Raw genomic sequence first — 23036 nt, forward strand, 5'->3', positions numbered from 1 at the left:
TAAAATAAAAAAAATAACTCATGCTTATATTTAAAATCTTTACAAGATATTTCTTAAAAAGAAATAGACATTTAAAATGAAAAAATTAAGTTAAAAGGTATATTTAATAAAAAATAATTATGAAAATAATATATAAAAATTTGTAAAAACTAAAATATATATATTATAAATAAATTATTACTTAAATATATATATATATATATATATTTACCTTTTAAATTTTCGTTTATAAGTATATAGAGGAATTTTATGTAAAATTATAATTATTTTATTATTTTAATTTCATAATTTATAAATATTTTTATAATAAACAGTAATGATTATATTAAATTTTTATATTTAATAATTTATATAATATAAACTTATCTATTTATGTAAAATTTAATTAAAAGAAAACATTATTAAATCGATAATATGAATTAATTCAAATAATTAAATTTATAAAAATTATTAAAAAAATAAACTTCTGTCTTTAATACTTTTATTTCTTTATCAAAATACTTTTTTATTTATAATAGTTAATTTTTATTCAGAATTTTCTTCATATTCGTTTTTTGTTATAGCTAAACTTTAAAACGTTGATAAAGATCCTAACATCGATCCTCCTAATATTATTTTTTTCAATATTGAAAAAAAACAAAAAACAAAAATTATGTACAAATATTTCTTAAAATAAATAAACCTATCCATGCAGAATATCTTCTATGAGAATTTTAAATAAAGTTAATATCTTTTCTTTATATATGACTAGGAACTTAAGAAATTAATTCTTTTTCAATTCTTTGCAAAAATCCTTTAAATAAAGAGCTTCCTCCACAAAGAACAACATTTCTTAATAATTCTTCTTAAAACTCGTTATCACATCTACCTAAAGTATCCATAATCATTTAATTAATAGACATACTATTATCTCCAATAATACTAGGACTATATATTTTAATTTATTTATTGGGAAAAATATTATTAATATATTATATATTTTTTATATATAATTACTTAAATAATATCTCAGGTGGTTTATATTTCATAGTATTTGTAATATCAAGTATATTTCCATCTGGTAATTCATAAGATTTTTCTTCTAAACTTATATTATCATTATTTAACTATTTTTTTATATTATAATGAATTTTTTTTGTTTAAAAATAAAATAAAAAATTATTACATCAATATGATAATCCCTAGCTACATTACACATAGTTTCTTTTATGCTTTTATATATTGCATCTGTAACAGTTATACTAGAAGCTTTATTTAATTCCTTAATTATATATGTATTTATTAAAAAAAAGAAATAATATATATATTTTACTTCTTTCAAAATTTCAGTTATTTTTTATCCTGCTAAGTTTGTATGTTAAAATGCATGAAGAATTGGAAAACCTTCGAAAACAGGAATACATGTAGTTTAACTATGTCCAGATTCAATTACTAGTCCTGTAGTTTCTCCAGTCGAAAATAAGCTTAATGTAGAGCTATTTTAGAAAAGAACTGAATTTACCTATTTTTTATGTCATATATATATTTAAATTATTTATACTTTCATATCATCAAATAATATATCAGCTATTTGTTTTTTATATTCTTTAGAGTTCAATGGTGAGTCTATAATTAAAATATTACATGAAGATATTTCATTTACTTATAATAATTAATCTAACACATATACATACATATCTCTCATAGCGTCAATATCAACGATTTTCTTTTATAAAATATATTATTATTATTATTTTTTAAAAAAAACCCCATCTTTTATTGGATAAGAAATATCTAATTTAAATTTATTGTCTAATTTTGCTTATTAAAGTTATTATCCAAATAAATATGACCTTTTTTTAGTTAATTTTTTTGATATTTTAATTTTTTATTACGGTTTTTAATTTGTTGCTTCGTCATTTGGATTTAGTTAAGGAATTCCTCCTACAGATTCTAATACTATCTTTTTTTTTTTTTTTTTAACTTTTCATTATTTGTTTTTTTTTTTTTACTCTTGGATGATCTTCACCTGAAATTCCAATTTTGACTGAATCTGCACCATTATCTATTACAATAATATCTTTTACATCAAATTCACTTTCCATTTAAGCTCTTTTATTTTCTTTTTGTTTATCCATTGTTGTATTTATAATGTTATTTTTTTGATGTTTGATGTTATAGCTTTTTAGTATTTTTTGTTTTATTTATGTTTTTTTAAAAAAAAGAAACTTTTTATATAAAAATAAAATTTAAATTTTTTTTAATTTAATTATTTTTTTGTTAAAAAAAAAAAAACATTAAAATTCATTACTTTATATAATTATATATAAATAATGAAATTAAAAGTGTAAAAATTAATTAAAGTAAATATATTTTTTATAAAGGGTTAATAGGATAATTGTTAGATTCTATATCTATATTAAAGTTTTTTAACTATTTAATAAATTATTTATCTGTTATTTATAGATTGTTAACTAAATTTTATTTAAATTTTCTTTTCCAATATTATCTATATTTATTTGTTTAAATTAAAAAATATAAAATAATAATAAAAAGAATATACCCTGTCTATTATTTCTCTTCTGGATTAGTAAAAGAATAAATATATTTACTTACTTTAATATATTTAGGACCTTAATTTTAAAAAAACGGATTTTCTTTTATTAAAGTATTTAAACTTTTACTATTAGCCAATATTTTATAAACCATAGTAACTAAATAAGTATCACTTATATAAGGCTACATAGCCGAAAACCATAATTACCAGTCTAACCTAGGCTAATGAGGTATATTTACTTTCGGAAAATCTTTTAAATTTCCTGGTTTATAATATAAATTTATTTCTTTATAATTTTTTCCATCTAAACTTCCTTCAAAAATTAATTCCTCTCGTCCTTCAATACCTGTCATTCTTCTAAAAAGCCCATAGTTATTTGCTATAAGAAATGGTTGTGTAAATTAGTTTATATGTTATTGGTAAGGAAGATTTAATGGAAATGAATTTCGAGACTTTTCTAAGCCTTAAAAAAATGAATAAAAAGTACAAGAATATATCAATATTAAGAAAATTAATGCAGTATATTTTTTGAAAATTTTTTAATAAAAGCTTTAACTATTGTTTTAGTAAGAGTAATAAAACATATTACTAAGGGAATAAAAAAAGATAAAAACATACTACTAAAGGTAATTATCCTTCTACAAAAATGTCTTTAATTTATTAAAGATTAAAAGGTAATGCTTTGTTTCTAAAAACAGTTTCATAAAAAAAATAATAATGAAAGAATATCATTAAAAATATTAATAGGAATATTTAAAAATAAGAAATATAACTTTTAAAAGACTTTGTTTTATTATATTATTTAATTTTTTATTTTTTAATGGCTTTTTAATACCTAAAATAACAAATATTAAATTAGGAATAATAGATTATAAGAAAGAATCATCTATAGAACAAAAAGAACTAATAATATTGAATAAAGAAAATATATTTATATATTAAAATATATTTATTTTTTATTTATTGTTTTACACTAAAATGGTTAAAAAATTAAAAAAATTATAATTTCCTGTTAAAATAATCATTATTTATTCACTTACTACTAATAAAAATCCAAAAATTTAAAATTTCCTTATAGGAAAATACATAAGTAAAGTACCTCCTATCTTTTTTTTATAAATTTATATTTATATTTATATTTATGTTATTTTTTATTTACTAAAATAATAAAATTCTAGGCAACAAAAATTTTCTTTATATAATCAGGTAAATTATGAAAATACCAAGAAATTACATTAGGAAGGGGTTAAGATTCGAAATGATAATTTAAAGCAGTTAAGTTCCACCATGTAGGGCATTAACTTTTTTTTTAAAAAATATCTTTTATAAAATTATCTTTAAATATACCTTGTCAATTTAACTATTCCGCTTGCATAATTTAACCTAAACGAAATCCATTTTAATAAATCTTTAGCAATACTTGAAAATTCATCTACATAAATTATATTCTTGTTAAAACTTGGAGTAAAAAATATAGTTATAAAACCCGCTTCTAGTAGCATAATGTCCCATTAAAATGAAGTAAAAACCTAACCGACATGAAAAATAGATAAATATAAAAACCAAAGTATACCAAAAGTTATAAAATTATAAAAATATTTTTATTTTCTATCAAAAAGTACACAAAAACTTAAAAAAATTCCAATAATACATAAAAAATGAAATGTATTATCAAATTCATCATTTTGGGAAAGTTAAGTAAATAATTTTATTATATAACTGTTTATTTATTAACTATATATAAATATTGTCGGGTATTAGAAAAAACTCAAATTAGGTTATTTTTATCTTATTATTTTAAATAAATTCTATTGTAATTTTTGACAATAAAATTATATATTTTATATATATGTTTTTTTTAACTTTTATTGGTAATAAACCATCAGTCCCATATAATGCAGGAATTTATATAAAAAAAGAAGCGAAAGTACTTAAGTATATTACTTTTTTAATTTAAACAAAATATTATTTAATAAAATATACATGCAACTCCTTTCAAATATAATAATTAAATTAATATTATTTATCTATTTTTTTCATATTTCTATGTTTTCATATTTATATTTATATATTTTTTTTATTTTTTATTTTATTATTTTTTTTTATTTTTTTTTATTTTTATTTTTTATTTTTATTTTTTATTTTTTATTTTTATTTTTTTTTAATATTTTTTTTTTTATTTTTTTTTTTTAAATTAAGATATTTTAATTATTAAAAAAATAAAAAAAAAATAAATAAAAAAAATAAAAGATTAAGTAAAAATATTTTAATTGATATTTTATTAGAAAAATATGTTAATATAAAATAAATATTTTTAAAAAAAAAAGATTATATATTTTATTTAAAGATAAATATAAATATAAAATTAATATATAAATAAAAGATATTTAAAGATATATATTTATATATTTATATATATAATATAATATATAATATACCATATTTATTTTGATGAATTCATATTTAAATAATTATAAACTTTCTATTTTTAATACATTTAATATATAAATTTTTAATATATATATTCTTTATTTTAAATTTAATATTTAATCAATAATGTTTTAAATTAATAATTAATCAATTAAAAAATCTATTAAAAAATATTTGTTTTTAAAAAATTTAATATTGCTAAAAGATGAATGTTAAATACATATATACTTATTAATATATATTGAAATATGTTTAATTTTATAGAGTAAATGTTTTAAATTTAATATTTTTTTATTTTTTTATAAATGTAAATTTAAATTTTTTGACATTAATCTCATTCAAATATTTATTTATATATTTTACCTATATATCGTAATATCAAAATTAAATACATTTAGAAAATATTAAAATAAAAATAAATTTTATTTATAATATATATATATATATTTAAAAAAATTTCAATAAAAAATATATTATAATAACATTTTTCTAATAAAAGAAAAAATTATCTTTTATAAATATTAAAAATAAAAATATAATTAAATAAAAATAAAAATACTAAAATATATAATTATTAAATTATATATATATTTATATTTAAAAAAATAAAATAAATATACATATATAAAAAAATAAAATAAAAATATTTTTAAATTAATAATAAACTCTAGTATTTTTTTAATACAAAATTAAATTAACTTTAATATATATAGTTATATTTAATTTTTTTTTAAATTTAATAGATATTTATTCAAAAAATAACTTTTAACAAATGCTTTTTTTATTCATAAATTTCTCTTTACATTTTTAAAGATTCTAGTACATTTTATTTAATATAGCTTTCGCTTTCATATCCTTATACAAGAACCTTAAATTAAGAAACATTTTCTACTTTTTCCAGTTTTTTCTAATAAGTATTAAAAAGCTCTTATATTTTATCTTAATATATTTAATTTTCCATTTCTAAGGTTTTCTTGTTTTCTTCTTCCTATTCTTATATTAAAGTATAGTACATATTTTTTAGTTTGTCTTCTTTATCGTGAATAAGAATACTTGTTTCTTCTTTAATTTAATTTATTTTTTGTACTAATTCCTGCTCTTATATTTTTTCTTTCATTTCTTTTTCTGATAATTTATGGTTGCTAATAAATTTTAATATTTCGTTAATTATTTTTTTTTAAGTATCTTAATTTAAAGCAGATGATTTTCTATTATTCTCATATTATTAACTTTTTTCTAATTCTTATTAAGAATCTAATTTATATTTAGTGTGATATTATTATAGTGTTTCTTCATTTTTTGCTATTATTTCTTTTAATTTTTATAATTCTTCATTTTTTTATTAAAACTCTTCATTTAATTATTCTATAAGGTTTTATTTTTTATTATTTTTTATTCTATTTCATTGTTTTTGTTTATATACTTAAATTATTCCTTAATATTTGGATTTCTTTTTATTTGATTTTCTCCTCTAAAATAAGCTTTTTTTATTAAAATAATTCATTTTCTTATATATATTTTTCTATATTATTTGGATGATATAAGGCATTCTTTTTAGTTCAAAAATAAAAAAAAAGTATTAAAAAAAAAAAAAAAATATTTTACATTAAGTTTAATTATTTCTTTATTATTTGTTAAATAATTTAATAAAAAGTCAAATTTTTGATTTTCTGTGAATTTTTAAATTTCTAAATCACTAATATCATTTTTTAAAGAATTAATTTAATCAATAAGCTCCTCCATTTTTTCTTTATTTATTCTATCGTAAGTAAATGACTTTAATTCTCTTAATTTAGAATTTAAATATTCGAAATTTTATTCTTATTTACTTTTTTTTTCTCTATTCCACTCTATACCTTAACTATATCATATTTATATTATTTAAAAAAAGAATGATTCTTAACTTCATCAATATTAGGTCTGTTTAAAGGATTTTTATCGAGCATTTTTAAAACTAAATTCTTTGCCAAAAACGGGAAATCATTTCCAAAATTAATTTCTTAATTTAAAATATTTGTATTTATTTATTATAAACTTATATTATCTTTTTAGTCTTCAAAAGGAGTTTTCCCTGTTAATAATTCGAATATGAGAACTCCCAAACACCAAATATCAACTTTTTCATTTTAATTTCCTCCTTGTATTATTTCAGGGGCCATGTATACTGGAGTTCCTGTTTAAGTCATATTTACTTAGTTTTTTTAAAATTATTTAGAAGAACCAAAGTCAATTAGTTTTATTTAAAGATTATTTGCTAGGAGTATATTTTCAGGTTTTATATCTCTATGTATTATTGGGGGGTCCAAATTATGCAAATAGGAGATCGCTTATATAATTTATTTTAAGAAAAAAATGCTTTATTTTTAATCTAATTTTCCTCCTTTATTTTTCAAATAGTCGTACATATTTCCTTATTGATAATATTTAGTCACTATATATATATTTTCTTTATCTTCAAAATGTGATTCGACATCTATTATATTATCATGATTTACTCTGTACATATTTTCAAGTTCATTACCTATTAATTTTATTTATTGTGGGGTTAGTTTGGATTTTTTGATTTATTTTATAGCATATGTTTATCTATTGGATTTTTTAATTGCCTGTTTTATTTTTATTTTTTTTGTTAGGTTTATTTTTTTACTTTTCGAATTTAACCGTTTCCTCCTTCATCTACGTATTCAAAATTTTCGTAGTTTTAGATACAGTCGTCTTTTTCAGTTGGAGAAAGGCGAGGATTTCGAAAATACCATTTTTATTGGGAATTTTGACTTTCCATTTATTTATATTAATATGAATAATTAATAATATTTAGTTTTTTTGTTTTTAGAGGTAATTTATTATATGTTTTTTTATTTGTTTTGAATATTTTTTTTGTTTTAGTAATTTTTATTTTTATAATTGTTATACAAAATTTCTATTTTTTTAATTATTTTAAATATTTTATATGTTTCCATTGTTATGTTTTTTTTGCTTTTCAAGAATAATTTTTTTTTTCTTTTTATAAAATTGTATAAATAAACTTTTTGATTTAATATTTTTTATAGATATATGATTTTTATGTTTTTATTTATTTTTAAAAAATATAATTGATTTTTTGTTTAAGTTTAGCATTAATTTTTTAATAATAAAATTATTGCTTTTTAAGATTTTCAAATTAAAATTATATATATTTTGATTTAAAATAGGTTTTAATTTATATATATTTATATATAATTTTTAAGTCTATTAAGTTTTACAAATAATTAATAAAGTAAAAATTTCTCTTATAAGGAATATAAGTAAACTCAAAATATCTAATTTTTTTTAAAAAAGGAATCTGGTCAATTTGATAATTTATTTTAATTGAAAAAAATAAATAAATAATTTCTAAAAAATTTAATTATTTATTTTTATGTTAAAATTTTTTTGTGTTATTAATTTAAAATATATTTATTAAATATTTTTATTATTATAATATTAAAATAACATTATTTTTAACTTAAAAAGTATAAATAATAAATATATATTCAAAATATGAAAAAAAAAATATATTTTTAATATAAATGGAATAAAATTACTTGAGGATAGAAAAAAAAAACAATATTTTATATATAATTAATTGATTATATAAATATATTTTAATTATAAATTTTAATATTAATTATATATTTTTAAAATTTTATAAATATAATAATAAATAAAAAATTCATATTTTTGATTATAAATGACTAAAAAACAATGAATCAAAATATAAATAATATATAATTACTTATTTTATATTAAATTATTTTTAAATTATATACCAAAATTTAAAAATATAGTAATCAATATAAAATTAATATAAATGAAATAAAATTATTTTAATATATAAAACTTTAACTTCTTTCATATTATTAAAAATAATATAAAAAAAATTAATTTAAGATATAAAAAACAAATATTAATGAATTTTATTTAAAAAAATATATAATGTTTTTATTTTTTTTCTAATAAATAATATAATTTTTAATATTAAAAAATTATAAAAAAAATAATTTTAAGAAATAAAAAAATATAAATATTTATAGATATATAAAAATTATATTATATCTATAAATAAATAATTTTAACTAATATTTTATATATATTAATTCATAATTTGAAAAAAAGAAAAAAAGAAAAGAAAAATATATTATAACTAAAATAATAATAAATAAAATATTTATATAAATAATTTTTAATAAAATATAAAACATCATCGACTAAATAAAATAATATATTTTAAAAAATTCTTATTAAATTAAAAATCAATTTAATATATAAATTAAATAAATAAAAAAAATATTCGAATAAAATATAAATTAATCTTTTCTAAAAATTTAAATATATCTAAATATGTAAATAAAATATAAATTTTATTTTATTAAAAATGATATGTTTTTAATTATATTATTTTATATGCATACTTATATGTATATAAAAATTTATAATTATATAGTATATTTATATATTTATGAAACGAATTTCAAAATTAATATATTTTTTTAAAAATTAATAAATATTATTAATATATTTACAAAGGAATTAAATAATTAATTATTTAAATAAAAAATAATAAACTAACATATAAAAAAATAATGTAAGTTTCAGAATAAATATCGTAATTCTTAATAAGTGTAAATGCAATAAGTCCTTAAGAATTACAAAGAAGCGGCAAACATTAATATACTTTGTCAAAAAATACAACTCAATCACTAGAAAATGGGCAAAAATTTATTAAAATAATAAAATATATATCAAAATTAGATACATAAAAAAAACTGGAATAACCTTTTCCTGAATTAGATTCTTTAAAAGAAATAAATACTCCATAAGCCAGATTATATAATTGGAATATTTTAAGCGAAATATTTAAAAAATTAAATATTATTTTAGAGCCTGATATAAAATCTTTAATAATTGCTGGAGACTAGGATATTTTATAATAATTTATTTTAAATATAATCTAAAATATTTAATAGATAATAACAGAAAAAAATTTAAAAAAGAATATAAAAGCAAATATAAATAAAATGATTGTATATTTATATATATAATAATGTAATATATTTTTATTTAAAATAATATAGATAAAGATTAAATAAATATAGGTAAAATAGACTTAAATAAAGAAATTACAAAAACTTCAAGTTGTTTAGAATTTTTCGTTATTTTACTTTCAAATAATCTTTCATTGCCTGTTAAATAAGTATATATATAAACTTATAAATATATAAATATAAATATAAATATATATATATATATATATATATATATATATATATTTATATTTGTTTTTAAATTATTACAGACAATCAGTCTTTTTACTAATAATAATAAATATTTAGCATATCTTTTTGCAAAAGGAGTAAAGAGTTTATTTGATCCTATAATATAATTTTATTAAGAAGTTTATATGAATATTCCTCATTTAATAAAGCTTTTTAATGAAGACAATACCCGATAAAACATAACTTTTACTATGAATGTAATATATTTTTTTATATATATATATTAATAGTTTTAAACTTAATATATATAGTGTTTGAAACCCGGAATTATAAGTAAAAATATAGAAGTATCTTCTTGGACAGCTCGTTTGTTTTCTAAAATGGGATTCGAATTAGCAGATACTAATTTGTTTTCTACTTGCTGGGATTGGTTTATTAGCGAACATGGTGGCTTATAAACTTGTTTATTAGGATTAAAAAGACATCCTGATTTAAAAGAACTTATTCTTAGTGTTTTATTATAGTTTGCAAAGTTTAATTTTGTCGAGTTATTTACAATTTTTATGAAAAGAGTATAAGTTGATTCAAAGGATCTTATTTCTGTTTATTTCTAGATATTAAAACCTTTAACATAATCTGATTTAGCAAAAGAAGAAGTGAATTTATATATATATATATATAAAAATATATATATATATATATATATATATATATATATATATATATTTATTTTAATAATTTATTTATATCTTAGATGTTAAGTACTGGCATTTTAGATGAATGGATTGATTAAGCCATATAGTATGCCGAAGAAGATTATAAAAATATTGGTGATACTAGGATTATTTCATTACAATTTATAGGCGAAGTATGGATTTTATTTCCTTTTAAAATTGAAGAAAATGAGAATCGTTATTAAATGATTCTTTCTTTGTTCACAAATGCTTCCAAATCGAAAATTACTTCGTTAATAATAAGTTGTTTGACGGTTCTTTTTGAACTTCTGGATCAATTTGCTACTTTAAAAAGTCCATCTGCACCTAATATATACCGTATATTGACTTTAAGCTTAATTGAAAATCACTAAAATATTCAGATTAGGGAGTTTATGTTATATAACTTTATTTAAATATACTCTAATGTTGAAAATATTCCTTTTAATATTCTTTTAGAACCTTTAATTAGGTAAATATAAGTGAGTGAGAATATTACTTATTTTTATAATGTCATTGATTTTGAGTTTTTTAATTTTATTTGCTAAAACGAGAAATTATAATTTAAAAATGCAATTTAAATTTTAGATTTGCTTTTTAAAATTTACCTAAATAATGTTGTTTTTGCGAATTCTGCGTTATTTATAATTTTAAGTTTAATAAAAAAATATATTGAAAATGAGACTTTAAATGAATTTTTGATTAAATTTGTAAAGGTTGCATTAGCAATGTTTTATGCAAGTGAAAAAAAAAAAAAACCAAAAGAAAAAAATCTTCCTTTATATAATAACAAAAGTCCGGCATAAAATGTGAATAATTTACTCCCTGTAGAAATCGATAACGAAATCTTTTAAGCTTAAAAAAGGGCCCAGATCATATAAATTATTAAAAGTATAGTATAGTTAAATAATATGGAGATTAATGAGAAGATTATGCCATTGGTTGCTCATACTAATATCTAAATTAAAGTTTTTATGTAACATAATTGTAAAGGAATGCTTTCTATTCTTTAATATTTTGGAGATCCTGAGTAAATATTAGAGAAATATGAAATTGAATATAAAGAACATTAATAGCAATTATTAAAGGAAGAAAAAGAAAGAAAAGAAATAGAAGATTAAAATTAAAATTATAATAATTTGGATATAGAATAATAAGATATACTTAAATCAGTTGAAAATAATATAAAAAAATACGGTATAGGACTTAAAGATAAAAAATATTAACTAACAAAAGAAGAAACAACTAAATTAGGTTATATATATATAAATAGATATATATATAAATAAATAATTATATATATTAATATTAATAATATAATAATTTATATATATTAATATATTTATATAAATAGCACTTTTAAGAAATCCAAAAGCAGACCCTAAAATTTTAAAAAATTTAATAGAAATAAAAAATAATTTTATTAATAAATAAGAAATGAAATAATTAAAAGCTTAATAAGAATTAGATGATTTTGGGAATAAAAAAGATACTTTAAGGAAAATATTAATTAAAAGAAGTTTAGAATAAGGAGTTGCTAGTTATAATTAAAGAGACGTTGAAGCAAAAATATTATTTGAATATGGTTCTAGATAAAAACAATTAAAAAGAGAAAATAATACGGGATTATATTAAATATAATACATTGATTTAAATTTAGAAGAAGAAAGGGATAAAAATATGATATAAATAATACTCAGAAGATACCATAAAGTTCTCAAAAACATATTTGTTAAATATTCAAATTCAGGTTTTTCGGTTTAATTTACTAATTAAAATATAAATAGCTTTGATAATATTAAATAACATAGTTCTATGATTAGTGTACCAGAAATATATTAATTTGTTAAATATTATGAATTTTCAGATTTATTATCTAATGAAGAACATAAAGTAAGTTTTTTTTTTTTTTTTTTTTCTTATTTAAATTATAAAAAAAAAAAAATTAAAGGTTTTAGTAAGATTAGTGGCAACAAAAGGAAATAGAAAATTATTAAAAAAAAATATAGAAAATATAAGCTAGGAAAAAATATAAGAAGAAAAATAAAAATAAAATATGTTTGAAAAAAATAGTTAAAAAAATCAATGGAATTATGCGAAAAACGATATTAAAGATGTTAAAGCATTCGATTTTTTTGGTTTTTAAGATTATATTGTATAATTATCGAGTTATATATATACTAAATTGCCTAATGATTTTAGACATTTACCTTTAAATTGTTCACTATAGAAACTTTTTGACCATATGAGATTTGTTACTAAAAATAAAAATAAAAATACTGCTTTATTTGATGATCCGGATAATTAATATTTCGGAGAAAGTGAAGTTATTAAAGAATATAATAAAAAACTTTAATAAAATCCTGATTATCCTTTACCAAAAGTATTATATATATATATATATATATATATATATATATATATAATATAAAATAATATATTTTTAATAGGGATATAAAAAAATAAAAGAAAAATAATTAAAATTTGATTATAATATAGATAAGTAAGGAAATATACCAATAAAAGAATCCTTTAAATATGCCTATATATTTTTAAATGAGCTTTTAAATGAAAAACTAGGTTTTCATTTAATTGAACCAAAATCTATAATTAAAGAAGTTGTAAAAGCATAGCCTATAATATAATAAATTATAGAAGTAGAAGCACATTATTTAGATCATTTTAAATATCCAGAAACATGTGGGAAAAAATAAATAAAAAGTATTAATTAAAGTATGTAAATAGATAATTAAGGGCCTAAAGACAGTACAAAATCTTTACCAAGTACTTTATATGGATAAAAAAAATACAGTGATAAGAGAGTGTTAGAAATTGATTCTTTGCATAATCTAAATTTAACAATGAAATTAGTTATTTCATAATATAGTTATAAAGATAAGTATACTGCAGAACAAGTAAATATATATATAAATATATATATATATATATATATATATATATATATATATATACATATATATATATATAAATTTATATATGTATATAATTTTACTCATATAATTATATATATATTAATATACCAATTAAATATTTTAATAACTATAATAAATCATATTTTAATAGTGTGCTTTTTGTTTAGATGATGTTATAAAAGCTGTTGAGAATAAAAAAGATAGTGTATCTAGATATAGAAAATTTGATAAGTAAAGTATAAAGGAAGAATAAGAAGAAGAAGAAGAAGAAAAACATAAAAAAAAAAGCTTAGAAAAAAGATTAAAAAATCATGAATTTATTTAAATGAGGGCAAAAGAAATATAATAATAGAACGAACTTTTGGAAAAAGATAAAAAAGAAAAGGAAAATAAAATCAAATAATAAAAAGAAATATAGGAAAAAAAATGGGTTGAGGATAATAATAAATTCTGGTAATAAAAAAAAGAAAGTTATGAAAAATTAAAAGCTAAAAAAATCGAAGATGAAAAAAGAATATTGGAAGAATTATATAAGAAATAATAAGAAGAAAAAGATAAAAAAGAAAAGGAATTTCAAGAATTTAATAAAAATCAAATTATTAAATTAAAAGAAACTTAATAAAAATAAAAAGAAAAAGAAAAATAAGTAGAAATAATTAATATTTAAAAATATATAATCATTAATAATATTTATATATGTAGATGGATGAAGAATATAAAAAATTAGAATAGTATCAAAAAAAACTTAGGGAGAAATTGTTTATGAAAATTGTAAAAGATAGTGAAGAAAGAATAGAAATAGAAAAAATTGCAAATAATAAAATAAAAGACTTAATTGAATCTTAAGAAATTTAATATGTTTTTAAAGAAAATGAATTTAAAATATCTTAACTATTTAGTTATTTAAAAAAATATAATTATAGAGTTATTTCACGATAAGATTTAAATGATGAAGAAATAGATTTTAAGACTTTTAATTGGTTTGTTTATAGATTTAATATTTATCCAGAAGTCATAACTAATGCAAAAGATATTTTACTAATTTTCAGATCTATTACTAGGAATAAATAAGTTATAGACAATAAACCTATAGGTATTTAAAAAATATATATATATATATAAATATATATATATATATATAAATATATGTTTATATTTATATTTATATATTTATATTTATATTTATTTATATATATATAAATATATATATTAATTTGTATTCTTTTATTTATATTAATTAGGAGTTAATGAAAAAGAATTTAAAGAAGCGCTTGTAAGATTAGCTATAAAAGGAAAAAAAATTTTTAATAAGTTTTCTGAAAAAATAGAAAAAGGCGAAAATTTAAATTAATTAGAAATGGAAAATATAGCCAATAAAGAAAATAATATGTAAAAAAATAATTAACTAGATGACAGTAAAACTGTTAAAACTTAAAAAACTGAAGCTTTAGAAAAAATGAAAAATGTAATTGATGATTATGGAAATATAGAAGAGGCTAAGTCTTGTACTTTAGAATCTCTTATATATTATTTAGGTCTACCTAATGACAAATTAGGTATTAGTGAAGCTCTTAAAAATGTTATTGAAAGTAAACCTAAGCCTGATTAACATTTAAAAAGAGGTATTTTATTTTATTTTTGTTAAAATTAAATATATATAAATAATATATAGATTTAAATATAAAGATTTAAAAAGATCCAAAAGATTTAATTAGATATAACCCTGTTTCTAGTAAAAAAAATAAAAATGGATCTTTATATGAAAATAATATTTCTATTATTTAAGATAAATAATAAGATTAATTAATTGAAGAAAATTAAAAAGAAGGTAAATATAATTATATAATTATTTATTATTAATTGATTGTATTTTTATAAAAAAAGAGGATGTTAAAGAAGAAAATTAAAATGATTAAATCTAAGAAAAAACATAAGAAAATTGAAAAATAATATATAAAATAATATAAATATATATATATATATATATATATAATTATTTTATATATATAGTAATTTTATTTAATCTTTTTCTTTTAATAATTTAATTCATTTATTTTTTAAAAATATTTTTATATTTTATATTTATGATTATTTTTATTCTCTATATATTAATAACAATTTTATTTTAAAAAAATTATAACTATTAATTTAAAAAAAAAAATTAAATAAAAAAAATATATAAAAAAAACTATATATATTAATAATGAGTGGTCAAGGAATCAAAAATATCATCAATGATAAGCAAAAATTAAAAAAAGTCACTGAAACCGCCTTTAAAGCTGTAGATATTGATGGATCAGGATACTTAGAAAAAAACGAGCTTGAATAAGTTATGATTAATGTTGCTTCAGATATAGGTGTAGAAAAGCCAACTAAAGAGGAAGTTGATGAGGTCTTAAAAGAATTAGATGAAAATGGAGATGGAAAATTATCAATGGAAGAATTCTAAGTATTAATAGAATAAGTACTTGAAATGATGTCAAATGCTTAGGGTTAAAAATGAAAAAAAAATTATAATATTTTTTTTTTTTTTTAATAATAATTTTTTTATTACTTGATTAAATTTTATATAAATATTGCAAAATTAAAACATTTATTTAAAATAAATATTTCTCTGATTCTTAAATATTTTATATTATAAATTAGAAAGATTTATATATTTAAATAAAAAAATAATAGTTTATAATTTTTATTAATTTTTTCATAATAAAAATAAAAAATTAAAATTTTTTAATTTTTATCTTTAATTAATATAAAAATATATATTTATTTTAACATTATAGAAAAATATTTTTATTATTTATATGTATAAATATATATATTTATATATATATATATTTATATTTATTTATTATATATTTTATTTATATCTATATATATATTTAATATAGATATTTTTTTAAAAGATTATTTATTAAATAAGAAAAATTTTTTTAAATAAAATTTATTATATTAAATATTTTATTTTTATTTTATTTATTATTTTATTATATCTATTAATCTCTTAAAAATAAATAATAAAATAAAAAAAAATATTATAAATGGAAAAAAAAATTATTTTAAAATGGAATATAATTAATAATAAAAATAAAAACTATTCAAATTAAAATTAATTTTATAAATAAAAATAATTATAAATAGGATAAAAAAATTAAAAACAAAATTATTTTAATATAAAATTTTTGATATAAATTAATTTTATTTTATATATATAATATTTTTTATTAATTATAATTATTAACTATATAATAAAAAAAATGTTCTTTATAAATATAATATTTAGTTTAAAAAAAATATATTTAAAATAAAAATTATTTTAAATAAAAAATTTATTGTTAAATTATATTATAAAAATATACCAAATATAATAATTATAAAAAAAATATAATAATTATACAAATTTTAAAAAATATTCATAAACTTTATAAAATAAATTATTCTTAAAAATAATATATATTAATATTAATTTTATACATAATATTATAAATTTTTAATAAAATAATAATAAATATAATAATAATAATAATATTTTATTTCAATATTTATATGAATAATTAATAAGGTTATTTTTTTCATTATTAATTACATTAAAAAACATATATTATTAAATTATTAATAATATTATTTTTTTTATATATATTTATTTAAATATATATATTTATATAATCTTAAATAATTTATATGCTAATTAACATTTCTTATACTTAAATATCCTTCATAATTCAAAAATTATCTTTTATAATTTTACAAATTTTTATAATAACAATTAAGAATGAAAATTAATATAATTTTTATATAATCTAATATTTAATATTATTATAAAAATAAAATAATTTATTTTTTGATTTAAATTACAGATAAATTTATTATTTATTCATTTTTAAAACATATAAATTAATATAATTATAGGTTTCTTATATCTATTTATATATTTTTAATTCATATTTATTTAATATATTTTCTATTTACAAAAAATGAATTAGTAGTAAATCCTTAATTTAATGGTATATATACATAAAATTAATAAAAAATTATCATATAAATATAATATATATATATATATAAAACAAAAAATTATAATAATTATAATAGACAAAAAAATAATGAAAAATGATAAAATATATTTAAAGAAAAAAAAAAAAATTAAACATAATAATTTTTTTTTAATTTAAAGAAACAGAAAAAAGAAAAAATTAAAATAAAAAAGAAATACTTTAAAAAATAATAAAAAATATAAAATTAATTTTAAAATTTATGAAATCTCGTGTTTCTGATTACTAAATTATTCCTTTTTGTCCAGTTCTTTATCCTTCTATCACGGATTTTAATGAATTTTAAAGTTACATAGAAAAAATTGAAAAAGAATATTCTAAAGAATATGGAATGGTTAAAGTATTTCTTTAACTTCTTAATTTAAAAATTTATAATTATAATATTTAATTTATATAATTTTTAATATAAAAAATAATATATAATAATAATAAAATAATAAATATTAATATTTATAATTTATTTTTATCATTTTTATAGTTAAAATTATATTTTTATTATATTTTATTCTCTTTTTTTTAATTTATTATATAATATGTAAATAATAAAAAGATTATTCCTCCTTAAGGATGGAAAGCTAGATCTACAGATTGTTAAGAGGCTTTAGGAAATAAAATAATAATTGACCCAATAGAACAAAATCCATAAGGAAAAGAAGGTTTATTTTAATAATTTTTTTATTTCTAATGTATTTTTTTTATTATTATTAAAATAAATTATATTTTTTTCGGATAATTTAATATTTATCCTCTTGTATTTAAATATTATATAATATTTGGAATTATTTTACTTTTTATTAAATATAATTTATTTATTATTATTAAAACTTTTATTTTTTTATTTTTTTTAAATTAAAATATTCTTAGGTGTTTATGAATGTGTCCATATAATTAGAAAATCAATGTCTTTCCGTGAATATAAAAAAAAAGCTATAGCCTTTGATAAAGTAACAGATGGAAAATCCATTGTAGAAGTAGAAGATTTAGTAATCAATTTTATTTATAAAAAAAAAAATATTTTTAAAATATTTTTAGTTTTGGAAAAGCATTTCATTTAGTCCACCATTATATGGATCAGATATTTAAATGTCTATTTTTGATGAAAATGTCAAATGGAATTTAAAAAATTTAGATTCTATACTAAAGTTTTTAAAATATAAAATTTATATTCTTTTATATTAAAAAATATAAAAATAAAATAATAATAATAAACAAAAATAATATTATATTTACATATATATATAAATATAAAAATATAAATATAAATACTAATAAGTTTGTATTTTATAATAAAATATATTTTATAAAATATAGTTAAGGATTAGATTCTAAGATTTCTGGTGTAAATACTCCTTATTTATATATAGGAAGTTGGAAAACTCTATTTTCATGGCACAAAGAAGATTTAGATCTATCTGGAATTAATTTTTTACATTATGGAAAACCTAAGTAAAAAAAAACAATTTAGATGACTTATATAAATATATTTTAATTTTAATAGATTTTGGTATTGTATTCCTAAAAGTGAAGATTATAAACTAGAAAACATTGCAAAAAACAACTTTCCGGATGCTTTTGCAAAATGTAATTAATTTTTGCGACATAAAACAAGTATAATAAATCCTTATTAAATACTTCGAAAATGTAAAGGTAATATAAAAATGTGTAAAATAGCATAAAATGAAGGAGAGTTTATTATTGTATTTAGTGGAGCCTATCATACAGGATTTAATTGGGGATTTAACATTGCAGAAGCTGTAAATTTCGCAAGTTTAAATTGGCTTACAGTTTTTCAAGAAAGTAAACCTTGTAAATGCCATTTAGATAATGTGAGTATTAATCCTTAGAATTTTATTAATAATTTGTTGAAAAAAAGACCTGATTTGATAGGTATTGAAAAAGTAAAGTAGTTTAAATAGTGGATTAAATAATAATAAATTTACGAAGAGCAAAACTTTTAGTCTTCTGATAAATAATATAGTAGTTTTGAATAAAAAAATAGATAAATAAAGAATAATGTAAGAAAGGTTAAAATAAAAAAAAGTATAAGGAAAAAAAATAAAAAGAATTGATAAATAGATATTTGAGTTTATTTTATTATCTATAAAAAAAAAGTTAAAATGAGTTATTTTTTATTTAAAAAAAAAGTAAAATATATATAGATTTTTTTTATTTAATTATTATTATTATATTATATTTTATATATATAAATATAAATATAAATATATTATTTAATTTTTATCATTTTTGTATATTTTTGTTTGTTATTTTATTTTATTTTAAAAAATATTGCAAATTTTAAATATTTTTTCACAAAAAATAAATATAAACATATTTAAATATAATTTTAATATATTTTTCCATTTATATATATGTATTTAAATAATAATTATTTTTTTATTTATTAATTTTTTTTGTTATAAATATATATAAATGTGTATATATATTTATTATATATTTAAATAATCAATTAGCTTCTTCATTTCCTACTTGTAATTCTAATTCAGTTATACGTCTTTAAAGTCCTAATAATTATTATTATAATGCTGTTTTTTCTCCTTTTAGAGATGTTATTTATTATTATAAACGCGCATTTTCAGCTTTTTGATGAGCAAAATGGCGTTTCATTTCTTCTTCAATTCTTGTAAGTTCATTAGTTAATGTTTTTTTTACATCCTAAGTTTTCATTGATAAAACTGATTATAAAGTATCTTTTTCACTTTTTAAAATTTATACTTCTTTCTTATGGAAATTCATTTCCTCAGCAATTCCTTTAATCATTTCCTATATATTTATTTCTAAAATAAATATTAATATAAGTTGTTACTTCTAAAGACATTAATTTGCCTTTTAAAGATGCAGGATTTGATCCGAATTATGATTGAGTATTATTAAAACCTTTTTGTGTATTTCCATATTCATATTCTTCATCTGGACGAGCATTTTTTCCATATTTTGATTAACTATTCATTTATTTGATTATTTTTTAATTTTATTTTTTTAATTATATTTAGTAAAATAATTGTTACAAAAAATTAATATTTCCTATTTTTATTTTAATAGAATTTTTTATAGTTTAATAACTATTTTTTACAATAAATAAAAAAATATATAAATATATATAAAAAAATATATAAATATATATATATTTATTTATTATATATATATATATATATATATATTATTATACTATATATTTTTAATTAAATTAATATAATAAAAATACATATTTATTATCTATTATATATTTATATAAAAATTATGTACTATATTTTTTCTTTTTTTTATTTATTTCTTAAATCTTTTATTTTTTAAAAAATTATATTATTAATATAAATATTTTTTTATTAAAATAACATATAAAATTTAACTTTTAAAATTTCACATTTTTTATTATTTCTGTTATAGAATTATTTCTTTATATTTTTATAAATTTTCATTTATAAAGACTTCGAATTCTTTAAAATTTATTACATTTCCCCCACAATTAGTATCATCTTTCTTTATAGTTTCACAAATTTCCTTAACTTATTTCTAATGACTAGTTTTAATCTTCTAATTTTAAAACCTTTAGAAATCTTACTTAGTCGGAGGTGGTACATAAGGTAATTCTTTAACACAATCAGTTCTTGGTTCTTTTCTTATTTTTAAAATATCATCAAAATGAGCTGCCCATTCTATTCTTTTTGAAAATTATTAGTCTTATAAATTAAAAATCCTTAAAACTGTAGAAATTATTGACGAATGCTCCCATTATGAACTATTTTAAGGTTTTTGATTATCCATAGGTTTATTTATAAGTGTATTTTTTTCAATCCATGGCGAAACAGCTATCATAGGTACTCTAATACCTAATCTATTGAATTTGAACCCATCTACATTATCTATACCATCAGGATTAGGTACTCCATCCTAAGGGGGAGATACATGATCATAAAAACCACCATGTTCATCATACGTGATTATAAATAAAGTCTAATTCCATAAAGGTCCGTTTCTTAGTGCTTCGTAGACATTTTTAATTAGCCTTTCTCCTTCTTTTATACTATGATTAGGATGCTAATCATTCATTAAACCGAAAGATTTGGTATTATTTAGAGTACTATTGTATGATTCGGAAGGATTAATGAATGTATAATTTGGTAAATCTCCCTTTTCGGCATCTTAATAAAATTATTCCATGGGTATAAATTTAGTTGAATTATTGAAGTTTTCATTGAAATGGTTTATAAATAAAAACCAGTCATCAGCATCATTTTCCCAATAATATCTCCAAGAGAGTCCATTTCTTTCCAATACAGACTACAAAGTCTAATTTTTAAACGATCCAGTCGTCTATTCGTTACCCAAGCAACCATTACACGTCCCCGAATGCATAAAAAGTCTATTAGGATTAGTAGGACCTGGATAAGAGGAAAAATAATTATCAAAAAGTGCATATTCATTAGCCAAAGTAGTCAATATGGGTACATTTTTAGGAGATTACATAGACATTTCAGTTATTCCATTTTTTCCTTCTCTCCTTGCACTCATAACAAATCCTTTCATGTTTGCATCTCCCTTATTTGTTGAGTGATTTTTGCAAGGATTATCACCTGTTTATTAGTTAAGGGTATATAGGCAACCAAAAATTCGTTAAACAGTAGATTAATGGCCATGATCAGGATCGTATTAGGAAAATTCAGAGGCTTTGTCATCTACACATATTTAACCTAAAAACGGGAAATAAACATTTTTTGGATTACATTCTTAACCAGTAAGACCGTCTACATTTTTGTTGCCGAATTTTCCGCCTTTAGTCATCCAGCCCAACATATGGTCAAATGAACGGTTTTCCATCATTAATACGACGATGTTTTTTATTGGGTGATTTTCGGTTGAGGTTTTAATTAATAAAGGAAGCGTTGTTATTAAGATTATTATTTATATTAGAAACATTTTTTTTATTTATTTTTTTCAAGTTTTATATTTATATTAAATATGATATTATTATATATATATATATATATATATATATATATATATATATATATAAATATAATAATATTTTTTGTTTTTAAATAATTTAATTTATTAGTAATTTATGTTTAAATTAAGATTTATAATATATATTTTCTTTTTTACTATTAGATTTTTTTGAA

General features: G+C 16.3%; 6 protein-coding genes across 6 annotated transcripts, besides 62 other annotated features; 3 read left to right on the plus strand and 3 right to left on the minus strand. All coding sequences in view use genetic code 6, as the record gives it.

Moving 5' to 3' along the window:
• Window positions 1-410: 410 nt before the first annotated feature.
• On the minus strand, window positions 411-2117 carry IMG5_106340 (hypothetical protein; the record flags this gene model as incomplete). The annotated part of the gene is made up of 6 exons (XM_004035020.1): window positions 411-605; window positions 683-927; window positions 997-1106; window positions 1166-1501; window positions 1541-1705; window positions 1992-2117. The coding sequence occupies 6 exons, from the start codon at window positions 2115-2117 to the stop codon at window positions 493-495; spliced, it is 1095 nt and encodes a 364-aa protein (XP_004035068.1). The 3' UTR covers window positions 411-492.
• A 1147-nt stretch (window positions 2118-3264) lies between these two features.
• IMG5_106350 (lmf2 protein, putative) lies at window positions 3265-7152 on the minus strand (the record flags this gene model as incomplete). The annotated part of the gene is made up of 5 exons (XM_004035021.1): window positions 3265-3439; window positions 3509-3642; window positions 3696-3837; window positions 4975-5018; window positions 6871-7152. 5 exons carry the CDS (start codon window positions 7150-7152, stop codon window positions 3265-3267), a joined length of 777 nt encoding a protein of 258 aa, XP_004035069.1.
• Window positions 4594-4721: a microsatellite.
• Window positions 4594-4725: a microsatellite.
• Window positions 4608-4727: a microsatellite.
• Window positions 4610-4728: a microsatellite.
• Window positions 4611-4727: a microsatellite.
• Window positions 4611-4728: a microsatellite.
• Window positions 4750-4785: a microsatellite.
• Window positions 4752-4800: a microsatellite.
• Window positions 5492-5540: a microsatellite.
• Window positions 5559-5615: a microsatellite.
• Window positions 6280-6331: a microsatellite.
• Window positions 6528-6567: a microsatellite.
• A 666-nt stretch (window positions 7153-7818) lies between the features above and the next one.
• Window positions 7819-7864: a microsatellite.
• Window positions 7865-8881: 1017 nt separating this feature from the next.
• Window positions 8882-8932: a microsatellite.
• An 8-nt stretch (window positions 8933-8940) lies between these two features.
• Window positions 8941-9011: a microsatellite.
• Window positions 8958-9013: a microsatellite.
• Window positions 9014-9114: 101 nt separating this feature from the next.
• Window positions 9115-9164: a microsatellite.
• Window positions 9165-9457: 293 nt separating this feature from the next.
• Window positions 9458-9498: a microsatellite.
• A 530-nt stretch (window positions 9499-10028) lies between these two features.
• Window positions 10029-15789, plus strand: IMG5_106360 (hypothetical protein; the record flags this gene model as incomplete). The annotated part of the gene is made up of 12 exons (XM_004035022.1): window positions 10029-10178; window positions 10281-10457; window positions 10512-10856; window positions 10955-12110; window positions 12268-12806; window positions 12865-13296; window positions 13364-13828; window positions 13998-14492; window positions 14549-14939; window positions 15088-15468; window positions 15519-15674; window positions 15731-15789. The coding sequence occupies 12 exons, from the start codon at window positions 10029-10031 to the stop codon at window positions 15787-15789; spliced, it is 4746 nt and encodes a 1581-aa protein (XP_004035070.1).
• Window positions 10180-10245: a microsatellite.
• Window positions 10180-10260: a microsatellite.
• Window positions 10864-10926: a microsatellite.
• Window positions 12169-12262: a microsatellite.
• Window positions 12170-12262: a microsatellite.
• Window positions 12171-12266: a microsatellite.
• Window positions 12187-12266: a microsatellite.
• Window positions 13301-13343: a microsatellite.
• Window positions 13833-13919: a microsatellite.
• Window positions 13833-13946: a microsatellite.
• Window positions 13833-13953: a microsatellite.
• Window positions 14951-15056: a microsatellite.
• Window positions 15510-15539: a microsatellite.
• A 1-nt stretch (window position 15790) lies between the features above and the next one.
• Window positions 15791-15836: a microsatellite.
• Window positions 15796-15855: a microsatellite.
• Window positions 15829-15865: a microsatellite.
• Window positions 15866-15973: 108 nt separating this feature from the next.
• On the plus strand, window positions 15974-16469 carry IMG5_106370 (hypothetical protein). The gene has a single exon (XM_004035023.1). It carries the CDS (start codon window positions 16050-16052, stop codon window positions 16347-16349), a length of 300 nt encoding a protein of 99 aa, XP_004035071.1. The 5' UTR covers window positions 15974-16049; the 3' UTR covers window positions 16350-16469.
• Window positions 15995-16034: a microsatellite.
• Window positions 16000-16041: a microsatellite.
• A 174-nt stretch (window positions 16470-16643) lies between the features above and the next one.
• Window positions 16644-16743: a microsatellite.
• Window positions 16648-16741: a microsatellite.
• Window positions 16744-16789: 46 nt separating the features above from the next.
• Window positions 16790-16835: a microsatellite.
• Window positions 16804-16837: a microsatellite.
• Window positions 16812-16845: a microsatellite.
• A 25-nt stretch (window positions 16846-16870) lies between these two features.
• Window positions 16871-16916: a microsatellite.
• Window positions 16917-17006: 90 nt separating this feature from the next.
• Window positions 17007-17085: a microsatellite.
• Window positions 17010-17077: a microsatellite.
• Window positions 17086-17098: 13 nt separating the features above from the next.
• Window positions 17099-17187: a microsatellite.
• Window positions 17135-17187: a microsatellite.
• Window positions 17188-17195: 8 nt separating this feature from the next.
• Window positions 17196-17256: a microsatellite.
• An 81-nt stretch (window positions 17257-17337) lies between these two features.
• Window positions 17338-17374: a microsatellite.
• A 101-nt stretch (window positions 17375-17475) lies between these two features.
• Window positions 17476-17511: a microsatellite.
• Window positions 17512-18026: 515 nt separating this feature from the next.
• IMG5_106380 (jumonji domain protein 2c) lies at window positions 18027-19967 on the plus strand (the record flags this gene model as incomplete). The annotated part of the gene is made up of 6 exons (XM_004035024.1): window positions 18027-18238; window positions 18449-18584; window positions 18763-18881; window positions 18931-19040; window positions 19210-19344; window positions 19397-19967. Exons 1-6 carry the CDS (start codon window positions 18101-18103, stop codon window positions 19965-19967), a joined length of 1209 nt encoding a protein of 402 aa, XP_004035072.1. The 5' UTR covers window positions 18027-18100.
• Window positions 18300-18347: a microsatellite.
• Window positions 18303-18354: a microsatellite.
• Window positions 18556-18594: a microsatellite.
• Window positions 19135-19161: a microsatellite.
• A 22-nt stretch (window positions 19968-19989) lies between the features above and the next one.
• Window positions 19990-20049: a microsatellite.
• A 312-nt stretch (window positions 20050-20361) lies between these two features.
• On the minus strand, window positions 20362-22833 carry IMG5_106390 (phosphoesterase family protein, putative; the record flags this gene model as incomplete). Its single annotated transcript, XM_004035025.1, has 5 exons — window positions 20362-20679; window positions 20723-20858; window positions 20925-20940; window positions 21163-21196; window positions 21370-22833. The coding sequence occupies 5 exons, from the start codon at window positions 22831-22833 to the stop codon at window positions 20362-20364; spliced, it is 1968 nt and encodes a 655-aa protein (XP_004035073.1).
• Window positions 20878-20907: a microsatellite.
• Window positions 20941-20986: a microsatellite.
• Window positions 20990-21043: a microsatellite.
• Window positions 20991-21077: a microsatellite.
• Window positions 20995-21041: a microsatellite.
• Window positions 21003-21092: a microsatellite.
• Window positions 21028-21097: a microsatellite.
• Window positions 22834-22859: 26 nt separating the features above from the next.
• Window positions 22860-22935: a microsatellite.
• The last annotated feature ends 101 nt before the right edge of the window (window positions 22936-23036 follow it).

This window comes from Ichthyophthirius multifiliis (genome assembly GCF_000220395.1).
Source record: "Ichthyophthirius multifiliis unplaced genomic scaffold scaff_1120509250879, whole genome shotgun sequence".
Lineage (NCBI taxonomy): Eukaryota > Ciliophora > Oligohymenophorea > Hymenostomatida > Ichthyophthirius > Ichthyophthirius multifiliis.